The sequence below is a fragment of the Lygodium microphyllum genome, chromosome 28 (assembly GCF_053477565.2).
Source record: "Lygodium microphyllum isolate KBCC chromosome 28, Lygodium_microphyllum_v1.1.10, whole genome shotgun sequence".
Classification (NCBI taxonomy): domain Eukaryota; kingdom Viridiplantae; phylum Streptophyta; class Polypodiopsida; order Schizaeales; family Lygodiaceae; genus Lygodium; species Lygodium microphyllum.
The window spans coordinates 79,151,971-79,164,107 of NC_141162.1; the positions used below are offsets into that span (position 1 = coordinate 79,151,971).

A 12,137-nucleotide genomic window follows, 5' to 3' on the forward strand; every position below is an offset into this window, starting at 1 on the left:
ACTTTGGTCGTGTAAGGCGGCGCAACTCGTGTGGAAAGGAGCATGCTGCATCCTCCGCCGTATAGCACCCACTCTTGGATATATCTCATGGGGAGCTTTTTGCTGGTAGTCAGTTAGCCAAGGCTGTCACCCTTTCTGTATGAGGCTGGGATGCAAGAAAGGATATTCATTATTGAGGCAGGGTCATGCGCAGTGGTCGATTTGAAGGCTCTACCCGTCCGCCAGGTACTGGAGCCCACAACAGACCACTTTGAGATATGGGAGATCATAGGGAGTCTTATTGAATGGCATATCTGGAAGGCGCAGTGTTAGGAGGTTTTTGGCGGGGAGAGACTTTCAGTACATGTGACTTTAGCAAAGCTCTGGACCTCCATCATCCACTCTCTCCGCGGCCCATTGGGCCAGGTGCAGGGCGAGTCTCGAGCTTGACAAGAGTTCCATTTTCATTTCATGCGCACTTGGAGCGGCTAGCACCTGTTTCTCGTGATGCAGACAGACATCCCCAGATGGTGATACACCCCTCCTCCATGGCTTCTTGCCCCCATCTCCCCCTAGACCACCCTAAGAGGCTTGTATACTTAATATATCTGTGACTCTGCATTAGCTCCAGCTAGTCTGTTAAGCATGAGTACTTTCTTGTATTCAGGTTTTTTCTGAAGTAATATAATTAGCCATCCTTTATTTGCAAAAAAAAAAGATAGGCCTTGGCAAAGCATTGCAATGGACTTTATTTTTGAGCTTCCTAAGACACCTACAGGGAATGATGGGATATGAACTATCATTTGCAGGTTTAGCAAACAAGCCCATTTGGGGAGCTTTCTGCTGGTAGCCAGTTAGCCAAGGCTGTCACCCTTTCTGTATGAGGCTGGGATGCAAGACACGATATTCATTATTGAGGCAGGGTCATGCACAATGGTTGGTTTGAAGGCTCTACCCATCCGTCAGGTACTGGAGCCCACAGCAGACCACTTCGAGGTATGGAAGATCACAGGGAGTCTTACTGGATGGCATATTTGGAAGGCGCAGTGTCAGGAGGTTTTTGGCGGGGAAAGACTTTTAGTACATGCGACTTCAGCAGAGCTCTGGACCTCCATCATCCACTCTCTCCATGGCCCATAGGGCCAAGTGCAGGGCGAGTCTCGAGCTTGACAAGAGCTCCGTTTTCATTTCATGTGCACTTGTGGAGTGGCTAGCATCTGTTTCTCGTGATGCAGGCAGACATCCCCAGATAGTGATACACCCCTCCATGGCTTCTTGCCCCCATCTCCCCCTAGACCACCCTAAGAGGCTTGTATACTTAATATATATGTGACTCTACATTAGCTCCAGCTAGTCTATTGAGCATGAGTACTTCCTTGTATTCAGGTTTTTTCTGAAGTAATATAATTGGCCATCTTTTATTTGCAAAAAAAAAAAAGAGAGACCTTGGCAGAGCATTGAAATGGACTTTATTTTTGAGCTTCCTAAGACACCTACAGGGAATGATGGGATATGGACTATCATTTGCAAGTTTAGCAAACAAGCCCATTTCATTCCAGTGAGAAAGAATACAAAGGTTGATCATATGGCATGATTGTTTTTGCAGCATATCTTTAAGTATCATGGTATGCCAGAGTCGATCATTAGTAAACGAGACCTCCGACTGACCAATTTATTTTGGAAGGGCTTGTTTGAGAATATGGGTACCATGCTGAAATTCTCATCATCCTTCCATCCGCAAATAGATGGTCAGTCTAAGGAAGCAAATTCCACAGTGTTAGATCTTTTAAGGTGCTATGTTTCAGACCACCAGACACAGTGGGAGTAGTATTTGCCCTTGGTTGAGTTTGCTTACAACAACACAGTGCATAGTTCTACAGGCAAAGCTCCATTTGAGGTGCTTGAGGGTGGCAAGAAGATACCACCTATTCTGCAAACTAAGGATAAGACCTTTGAGGCTGATCGTTATGTGGAAAACTTGGATGTAGCCTATGCAAAGATCAAATATGCACTTCAAAGATCCCAAGAAAAGTAAAAGAGGGCAGTTGATCGCCACAGACGTGCTTTGCAATTTGCAGAGGGTGATTATGTATTGCTGCATTTTGAAAAGGCAAGGCTGAAAAAGATGAAAGGAAGAGATAGATTGTATTTGAAGTTGAGTATGAGATACTATGGGCCCTTCCACGTGTTGGAGAAGATCAGCGATGTGGCATATCGGCTGAAATTACCTCCACCTTGGTGGATACACAATGCCTTTCATGTCATTGTGTTGAGGCCTTTTTATGGTGATGTGCCAGAGGATATGCCTGCTGAAATTCAGCCTGAGGTTGAGAAGCTAGATGAGATTTTGGTACCTGAGCAGATTTTGGCACATAAGGAAAGAAAGGTCAAAGGTAAAGTTTCCAAGAGATACTTGGTGAAATTTCAAAATTATTCACCAATGGATGCCAAATGGATGGAAGAGGATCACTTGGCAGACCATCCTCAGTTGTTGCAACTTTACCTAGATGCCTTTCACTTAGAGCCAACTTTAGTTTGGGCTCCGTCAAGTTCAGTAGAGCAAGGATCCGGAGTATTGTCTGATGCTCAAGGGGGAGGTAGCACTTCCCCTCCTCCAGTTATGCACACAGCTCTCGTATGTAGTGGATCTCACATGTATTCAGCATGTATCTAAGGTACTGCGCTGACAGTATGTTTGCCATGAGATTACTACTCAGTGTACTAGTCATTGTGAGATGTATGCTAATGAGTATGAGTTTCACCCGATCACTAGAACTATACTTTTGCATCAACTTATGATCAATTTAGCATGAATTTCGCCTCAATTTTAAGACAAATTGTGATCAGTTTCAGCTTCATTTTTTATCAGCTTGAAAACCATTTATAGTCACTTTTTGGACCCATGAGGCTGTGGGATAGGATTAGGGGGGATCCATGAGGGGTGGGTATGGGGGTTGAGGAATCTCGGGTGGGGTAGCCTGTGATGCCTTTGTGGGTGGTGGAGGTGGAGGTTTGTTATCCTGCTAGGGCGGAAGAGCTGGGGGGGGTACTACAAAGTATTGTGCCGGGGGTCCGTTACTCGCCCTCTTGCTCTCTGCTACCGTGGCCGTGTCTGAGGGGCTAACTTAGGGCCCCCCTGCTGTCTCCCTCACTGTCATCGCTATCAGCATCCACCTACGAGTATACTGGCGGAGCCACCTTGGCTCTGAAGCGTGTACAATCTGTTGCCTAATGCCCAAAGTCATGGCGTCGTATGCACCGCTCAGGCTACCCAGTCACAATAACTTGCTGCCTAAAGGAGTGTCTGCCTGCCTCAATCTCTAGAAACTTAGGTATGTTCTTTGTATCTTTCACAACCACCCGTACCTTCGGGACTCCTGTGGCTGTCACTCCATCCACGAAGGAGGCAAGAAGAACTATGTCGAACCGTCCAAAGTCCTCCGCTAACTGACAATACTCTACTGCCAATCCGAGGAATAGCAGGGTGACCGGGTGTCTCAGAAACTTTTTGTGGGGCGTGAATTCCTCTACTCTGAAGCCACCATACAAGGGAACCATATAGATGACCCCCTTCATGGAGGCATAAGATGAGCTATCCACTAGCTCACAAGTTGCGTCCCCGGAGGTGAGTCAAACCATGAAGATCCCTTGACCCATGAGAACTACCTCCGCGATCTACGCTGTGCCAATGCGTAGCGTGGAGTGAAGCCAATCCCAAAGTTGGGCCTTGGATAGAGAGTGTTCTATGACTTGACCAAAGATTACTATTTCTTTCAGTTCCAACTCTATGGCACAGACGGCTAAGAGTTGTTCCTCAGAGAGGACGATACGCAAGGTGTTTGACTAGGGGGACACTCGTAGAATGCAACGGCGTCTAACCAAAGTTTCCATTGGGCGTTCCTAATGAGGACCTACCAACCAAGCTGCGATGCTAGCGGGGGGAAATGTTGCTACAGACGGAGGGAGCAATTGGGCCGCGCGGGGGGAGAAGGGGGGGGGGGGGGGGTCGATTACTTTGGTCTCTCGCTATTTACAGGCGTTGGTGGTGTAGCAGGTGAGGTAGCAATGTTGAAATGGTAGAGAGGAGGGGACTTCTATCCCAGGTGGTGGCGGCTCACTGGATATTGGTGGCAGTCGCAAGGAGGGGCAGACGTGCAAGTTTTTGGTAGGGAGGGGGACGCAACACGCCATGGGAGGGCATGTGGGAGAGACGGGAGCAGCACGGGGGGCAAGACAGGACAGGGGCCGAGGGCAGGGGGGCAGCGCGAGGGCCCGACGGACAGAGGGGATTGCCTGACGGGAGGGGGAGGCACAGTGCGCCAAGGGGGGGGAAGGGGGGGGGGGGGGGCGTGGGAGAAACGGGGGGTAGCGCAAGGGGCATGACGGCGTCAGCAGTAGCGCGACGGAAGGAACTTCAAAAATGGTATACATGCAGCACGATAACCATCTGACAAAGGCAAACACAGCTTTACTTGGAGGTCTTAACTCCTTGAGCTCCCAAGACTGGCATTGGCAAGGCTACTAGAAGAGTGGTCAGTAAGAGTATGAGGAGACACAAGAAGGGCCACCTTTTCAAAGGAGGATCTTGTAGACGCTTTGATACCCTTGCCCTCAGGCAAAGTGCCCAAGGGATGATGGATTGGACAAGGCCTTTTTGAGCTACTAGGACCTAGTCAATACATTCTTCCAACCTTCCAAGAGATTATGGCATCAAGAGATACCAAGGAAGTTGTTTAAAGGATTGATTCACCTTGTTCTCAAAGATAGTGGATATAGATTGGAGATACTTAGTGAAGTCTGATTACTTTGCTTGGAATTACAATATAATATCCTAGATAAAGCAATAAATCTCAAGTTATTTCTTCTCGTGCTAGAGATCATCTACCCCACCCAAACAAGTTTTGTTCGAGAGCACACTATCCTAAACAAGTTTTTTACTTTCTAGGAATGCACATCACTTGCATGCTCTAAGAGACAAAACCTCATTCCATTACTTTTCAGCTTTGAGAAGGCTTATGACAAAGATCATTTGGAGTTCCTAAAGGGCACCATGCTGAGGATGGGTTTTCTAGAGCAGTGGGTTGAAGGCATAGCAGCCCTTTATTCCTCAATTCATAGCCAAGTTCTCATTGGTGATTCTAGAGGTGACAGATTCAGCATTCAAAGATCAAAGAGACAGGGCTGCCCAGATGTATCGCTACTTTTTCTATCTATAGCAATGACTACTCTTTCTTGAGAAAGAAATCTACATGCATCCGTGGCATCAGGTTTCCCATCCGAAATTTTGAGGAGCTTTTCGATGTACAATTCATTGATGACACAACTGTCTACTCAGATGGAGATGAGGAGAATTTAGGGTCTTAATAGCTATGATGGAGACTTTTTGCAGCCTTAGGAGCTCTTATCAAGTGACCAAAACCTATGGTTTTTGGGTTGTGATACACTCAACAGCAGGATTAGAGGCCATTTGAGAACTTCACTTAGGTTCCCTGAGTGGTGGTGACTACCAGATTCTGCTTGCCACGATATGGTATATTACTTCTTTGTTGGACCTTCCCCAAGTCCTACATTGGCCAACTGAAGCGGCTCATCAATAATCTGATTTCATCATGTGGAAATGGAAGCCCAATGAGGGCTAAAATAGCCTAGAATGTCATCATTCAGCCCAAATCTAGGGGACGTTGGGAATCACAGATCTAGACAATCAAAGCAATGTAGTGCTGATGAAGCTTATAGTGAGGGGCCTTCTTCCAAGCAAGGAGCCATGGAAGAAGTTATTGCTGTGGAGACTATAGGCACTTGCTCCTGCTAATGGAAGACAACGACAGCCTAGCATTCACTGGATTTTCCAGCAAATCCAAGCTACAGGGTTTGGGAGAGGTTTTCAGGTCAGATTTGCAGCTGATATTATCCGAGGTTAAAGATCAATATCTATTCGAATTCACCAGATTACTCCAGTCAATGTTGAAGAGAAGATGAAGTGACCTCTTCTGTTCAACTAGCTATTCAAGTCTGAGATCAGCACATTAGCATTGAGGCATCTCAGAAGAAGGTGAGATAGTAACCTCACCAAAATCCTCAGAAGAACCTTGATCTAGAAACTTTGGCTTTTTGGACACATTACAATCCCAGATTCAACACTTTTGGCACTAACAATTAAGCACCATGACTATTAATGTATTTAGCACATAGTGCTTAGCAATTAAGTCCCAAGACCTCATATCAAACAACAAAAGAGGTTTAAAAACTTGCAAACGAGAGACTAAAAAAATAATTTTGAAATTAAAACCAAGCATATGCTGAGTTCAGTACATACAAGCTGCACTCACTCTTTCAACTGGGATAACATTTCCATTTTCAATCACTTACCCCAAGAGCTGTTTTTGGGCCACCATTCTTGGTTTCAATCAGTTTACCATCTTCAAAAAATCCATTGACGACCTGTTCAAAATTAACATAACTTAGGGAACAACTGATAAATATTTGATTGTCAGGGAAAGTCACAGAGAACTAGACATTATGAGAACATGTAGTATAGAATAGGATTCAGAAAGCATTACCTGTCAAGTAGGGAAAAACAAACATACAGTATATTACATACAGACTGAATCCTTCTTTCATCGGCAAATAAGCACTGAAGGCTACTGCCTTAACAGTTATCTTAATTTGTGTAGGCTATAGCATTTGCAAACATTTAATTATAGCCAACCACCCTACAGCAATCATGCGTGAAAATGATGCTCTCTCAAAGCCTGTTCTAGCACACAATCAATCAAACAGCCAAACTCATTCAGTCAGGGTTTTTAATATACATCTCCATACAAAAGAATCTATAAAATAGGAATTGTAAAAGCACTCTCTTTTTCAATCCTTTCTTCCTTCTTTGCATTTCATCCTTCCCTCCCCCCAACTGTCTTTCTGTTGAAATCAGTCTACTAACCTCTAGTAAGCATCTAAAGTAGCGAGGAGAAAGAGATTTTTGTTGAGTTGAGTGTCTTAAACACAGTAATCTTCATTCCTACACATAGAAATTTACTTTAACCCTTGAGTTTGCCAATCACTTCAAGAGTGCCAATATGGGCCAGAATCATTCCTTTGTGATATAGACTCCATGGTATTCGCATCATGAATTGCTCTGTTTCCAACACAGTCATCCTCTATGAGGAAATTCTGAGTGCAGACCAATGTCAATGCAGAAATCTGTTATAGAGCACTCGGGCAGCAGAATAGATGAAGATGACACTTTTACGCACCAGATCTGGAATGGATCAATGAGGACAAAGGGCTGACAAAAACAGGGAAACAGGCTGGGAATCAACACGCAGTAGTATGAGGGGGCCTAATGAGAAATACAGCAATGCAGCAGCCTAGCAACAGCCTCTAGACGAGGAGAGGTTGGAGAGTTGGCACAAAAGTGGAACAGTAAGGGATAAAGGGTTGAAAGTTGCAATGCACACTCAGTCCCTTTATATAGACTTTCTAAGCCAGTCATATTAATGAAGTGTGGATTTCTTGTGTTGTGACACCACCCCCTCCAAGCCCAAAAGGTGACCAAAGAAAGTAAAAAGAAGGCTTTGGTCCCAACCCAAAAGGTTCCACCCCAAAGAGACCACGGTAGAATGGCGTCACCCAAGACTATCTAGTATCCAAGGACCTACCAGGGTCATAGAGCCCATGGATATCTTCTTTCCAATCACCCAACAGGTCACCCCAATGAAATCCAGACATTAGACCAAGAGTGTCACAGTGGACAGCCCTGGGGTCTGCAATGATTACAAAAGCAATAATGGACTTAGATTTTTTTGTTTTTGTTTGTTTGTTTGTTGTTTCTTTTGTTTGTTCTTTTTGTTATGGTTTAATGTGTGAATTGGCTCACCGTTCATTAATTCATACAAAAGTCAAACCAAAGCACAAAACCAGAGCCAAGGGTTCCAATGGAGAAGTATGATGAGGTGAAGGGGTAGATAAGGAAGCTGGTTGGGTAGCTACTTAAGATCCTAAGTGACCAATGGAACCCCATGATGCTTTGCTCGATTAGTTAAAAAGGAATCATGCTACACAATTCATGGGGTTTCATTTGGAGGGATGCCTACTCTCATAAGTTTTAATATGTTCCAAACACCCAACATATACACACAATGCTAATGCCAACAATAATGCAATGAGGAGCATGCTCATGCAGCAATGTGTCACTTGGACAATGCTGTCATAGGAGAATTGTTCACTTTCCAAGAGCCCGTTTACATAGAAGAATGAAATGCATGATAGATATAATAGGAAGGGATGTGGATGTCAAAGAGAACAAAAACAAGCCGAAACCTGAAATTACCAAGTGGGGAAAGCAACCCCTTCTCAAACCATGGATGTCGATGCCAAAGGGGGAGCAGCTTATGTAAGCTAAGGTATTGAGTACCTAATGAAGATCCTAGAGTAGCCTAATGAGAGGAGAAAGGATGACCTAAAGCCCCAAAATTAAAAGAGCTGGAAGGAGAATCAGCCACCATGGTAGTTGGGATGCACCCAAACTTAGCCTTGAAAGAGGGCTCTTGTGTTGACCAAATGACGTAGGTGTGCCTGAACCTCGACTTCAAAGAGGGTTCCAATGCTAGCAATCCACCACCTAGGAAGAACTAAGAGAGAGAGGTAACCAAAATAGAAAAAGAAGCACCTCGGCAAGAAGAGTGGTGAGGGAATCAACCACCGAGGTAGTGAGGATGTGCCTAAAGTTAGTCTCAAGAGAGGGCTCCTATACCGCCTGCATCAAAGGCTTTCCCGAAACTCAACCTTTGCAGAGGGCTCCAACGCTGCTCAAGAATATGAAGGCTCGTGCATCAAGGGAACATTGAAAGTCCATGCAATTAAACCAAGCAAGAACAACGATATCCTAAATGGTTGGTTCTTAACTCGAACAGAAGTCTGAAATATTAGTGCCAAAGAGAATATGTAGACAGTAGAACAACATACATAAAGAATTATCTTGATATGCTTTATACCTATATGAGAATGCAATGGAAGAAGAGAAAGAAGAATGTCTAAATATTAAGTATGCAGCAAAAGAAGAAACAAGAGGTCTATAACCAACCTTTTGCATATCAATTGTTACCAAGACATATTGGCTCAATGGTTCAAATCAATGTAATAAGAGAAATTAAAAGTTTAGTCGGGTAGCTAGATTGACTAGAAAGCTCAAATGACTAAGACTTTTACACTTAAATAGTCACATTGACTAGAAGCCCATATTATGTGTCATGAGGACGTGAAATTTTAAGATGCTTTGATTAAATTATTAATCAAATGTGCAAGGTTTTTTAAGCACATGTGATGCACATAGCAGATATTCCATAGTAACAAGCCAAGGACCCCGAGGATACAATGGGTGTCAAAGGCAAAAATTGTGATAAGTTATGCCGACTAGGTTTTGGTGGTCTGTTGGTATTAGATGTGACCCTAGACCAATTTATTGGCCACTAATGTCAATGGTGACATTAGAGACTAGGCATTAATTAATTAATTGATTAGTACTAATCTAAGGGCTGATAACTGCTCATGAATACTTTGAATACAAATTGGCCTAGCCAATTTAATTATTGGCTGGTAAAATTAAATTATTGAGCACTAAAATAATTATTAAACTAATTTTCAGAATTAATATTCTGAAAATCAATTTAATAAGTTGGATAATGCCAAAAATAGAGTTAAAAGGCTGTCACTTGGCAAAACTTGCCCATGCAAGTGGCATAAACGTTTGTAGTCACTAGGGATCAATCCTACAATATGTGATAGCACTTTTAGAGCCCTCTAGAAACAGGTGATAGCAGCCCAAGGTCTTTCTGGTGCAAATCACAAAATAGAATTACAAGGCTGTCACTTGGCAAAAATTGCCCATGCAAGTGGGATAAACATTTGTAGCCACTAGGGATCAATCCTATAATACGTGATAGAACTTTTAGAGCCCTCTAGGAGTAGGTGATAGCAGCCCAAGGTCTTTCCAGTGCACATCACAGCATACAAAAGGGGCAACAATCTTTTTGGTAATCCTAACCTATGGGTGACAACTTCCATGGCTATTTAAGCAAGGCAACAAGAGTTTTTCAATGTTTCTCGCGATGAAACTCTAAAATTTCTCCCTTTACAACATTCTCTCTCATCTCCCAATCATCTCTCAAGTTATCTCAGCATTTTCCAACAGCTTAAGCCATCAGAGAAAGAGATTCCAATCAATCTTTGCTGTAAACCCTAAATGGAAATTAGGATTTTGACAGTCGCCTCGAAATGTGTGCTCAAAATTGAGAGTCTAGGATTTGAATTCCAACAATTAAAATTGAGAAATTTCAGGGAGATTCAAGAGACCAACAAGCCAAATGTCAAATTTGGGGCTAAATTTGTCTTTGAAGAAACAAGGGAAAGGCCAATCCCCAAGCAAACCAAGGGGCAAATCGGTTTGGAGGCTTACTACTCACTTGGATTAGTAAAGGAGATCAAAGGATCTCAGTTGTACTCCTTTCGTTTGCGATATAAGTTACATTGCAATGGTCCAAAGTATGAGAATAAGAATGTCTCCTTATGCATGTGGTGCTCTTAGCATGTTATGTACATATGAGGGACTAGTCAACTCGATGCAATGTTGCATATTAGTTTCACCAATCAATGCAATGTCGATGGAAGAGGATGACTTGGCACACCACCCTTAGTTATTGCAACTTTACCGAGATACTTTTCAGTTAGAGCAAACTTTGGTTTGAGCTCAATCAGGTTCAACAGAGCAAGGATCCGGAGTATTACCTAATGCTCAAGGGGAAGGTAGCACTTTCACTCCTCCAGTTGTGGATAGCTCTCGTATGTAGTGGATCTCAAATGTATTTAGCATACATCCAAGGTACTCTGTTGACAGTATGTCTGCCATAAGGCTACTGCAGATGAGTATGAGTTTCATCTAAGCACTGAAACTATATCTTTGTATCAACTTATGATCAGTTTGACACCAGTTTTTGCCTCAATTTTAAGAAAATGTTCTGATGAGTTTCAACTCTTCCTTTAATTAGATTGAGAACCGTTTATGATTACTTTTGAAATCAGTTTTTGATCACTTTTTGGATTAATTACAGTTGTTGCAATGAATTTGTGATCAGTTTGGAATCACATTTGCACAATTTGTGATCAATTCTCATATTAACAAATGATCGCTTTATACCCAATTTTCAATGGTTTATAGCCGGTTCCATGGACAGCAACATGTTAGTAAATGCCATTGACAATTTCAGCCATCATTTATGCTAAGAATATGCTTTACCATGCTTTAAAAGTCACAACTGTTCAGAAACATGAGTTATGGCTACATCAAATGGATCTCTAGCAACAATTTTCGACTAATTTTCAATTTTATATTATATATATAATGGTTGGAAATTTTCAATAGATTTGGGGCACATTGCATGGTTGGACAACAATGCCCAATGTTGTGACTGTGATACCTTATGGAAATTCTAGTGCAATGTACTTTTCCTTTGGCACAATGCAGTGCAATCAAGGACAATTGCAACAATTTCAAGGGGTAGGTCACAAGGACCTCAGATTTTAAGATGCTTTAATCTTGCTGATAACATTTAATTAAATTATTAATCAAATGTGCAAGGTTGTTTAAGCACATGTGATGCACATAGCAAATATTCCATGGTTACAGGTCAAGGACCCCGAGGATACAATGGGTGTCAAAGGCAAAAGTTTTGTAGGTTATGCCGACTAGGTTTTAGTGGTCAATGGATATTAGATGTGACCCTAGAACAGTGGTTTGATTAATAATTGACAGCGGTGATACTAGGGACTAGAATTAATTGATTAAGTATGATTGCACAATGCAGTGCAATCAAGGACAATTGCAAGGATTTCAAGAGGTAGGTCTGTCACAAGGACCTCAAATTTTGAGATGCTTTAATCTTGCTAATAACATTTAATTAAATTATTAATCAAATATACAAGGTTGTTTAAGCACATGTGATGCACATGGCAAATATTCCATAGTTACAAGTCAAGGACCCTGAGGATGGAGTGGAAGTCAAAGGCAAAAGTTCTAATAAGTTATGCTGACTAGGTTTTAGTGGTCAATGGATATTAGATGTGACCCCAGAACAGTGATTTGATTAATAATTGCCAGTGGTGAC

General features: G+C 42.6%; 1 protein-coding gene across 4 annotated transcripts in view; it reads right to left on the reverse strand.

Annotated features, from left to right (window-relative positions):
* The window catches only part of LCBK2 (Diacylglycerol kinase family protein), a 216,327-nt gene that overhangs the window by 62,193 nt on the left and 141,997 nt on the right, over positions 1-12,137 (reverse strand). For all 4 annotated transcript variants that reach the window (XM_087670321.1, XM_087670319.1, XM_087670323.1 and 1 more), the window contains one exon: positions 6,349-6,420. In XM_087670321.1, coding sequence (XP_087526447.1) covers positions 6,349-6,420 — 72 coding nt within the window. The remainder of the gene's footprint in view (positions 1-6,348; positions 6,421-12,137) is intronic.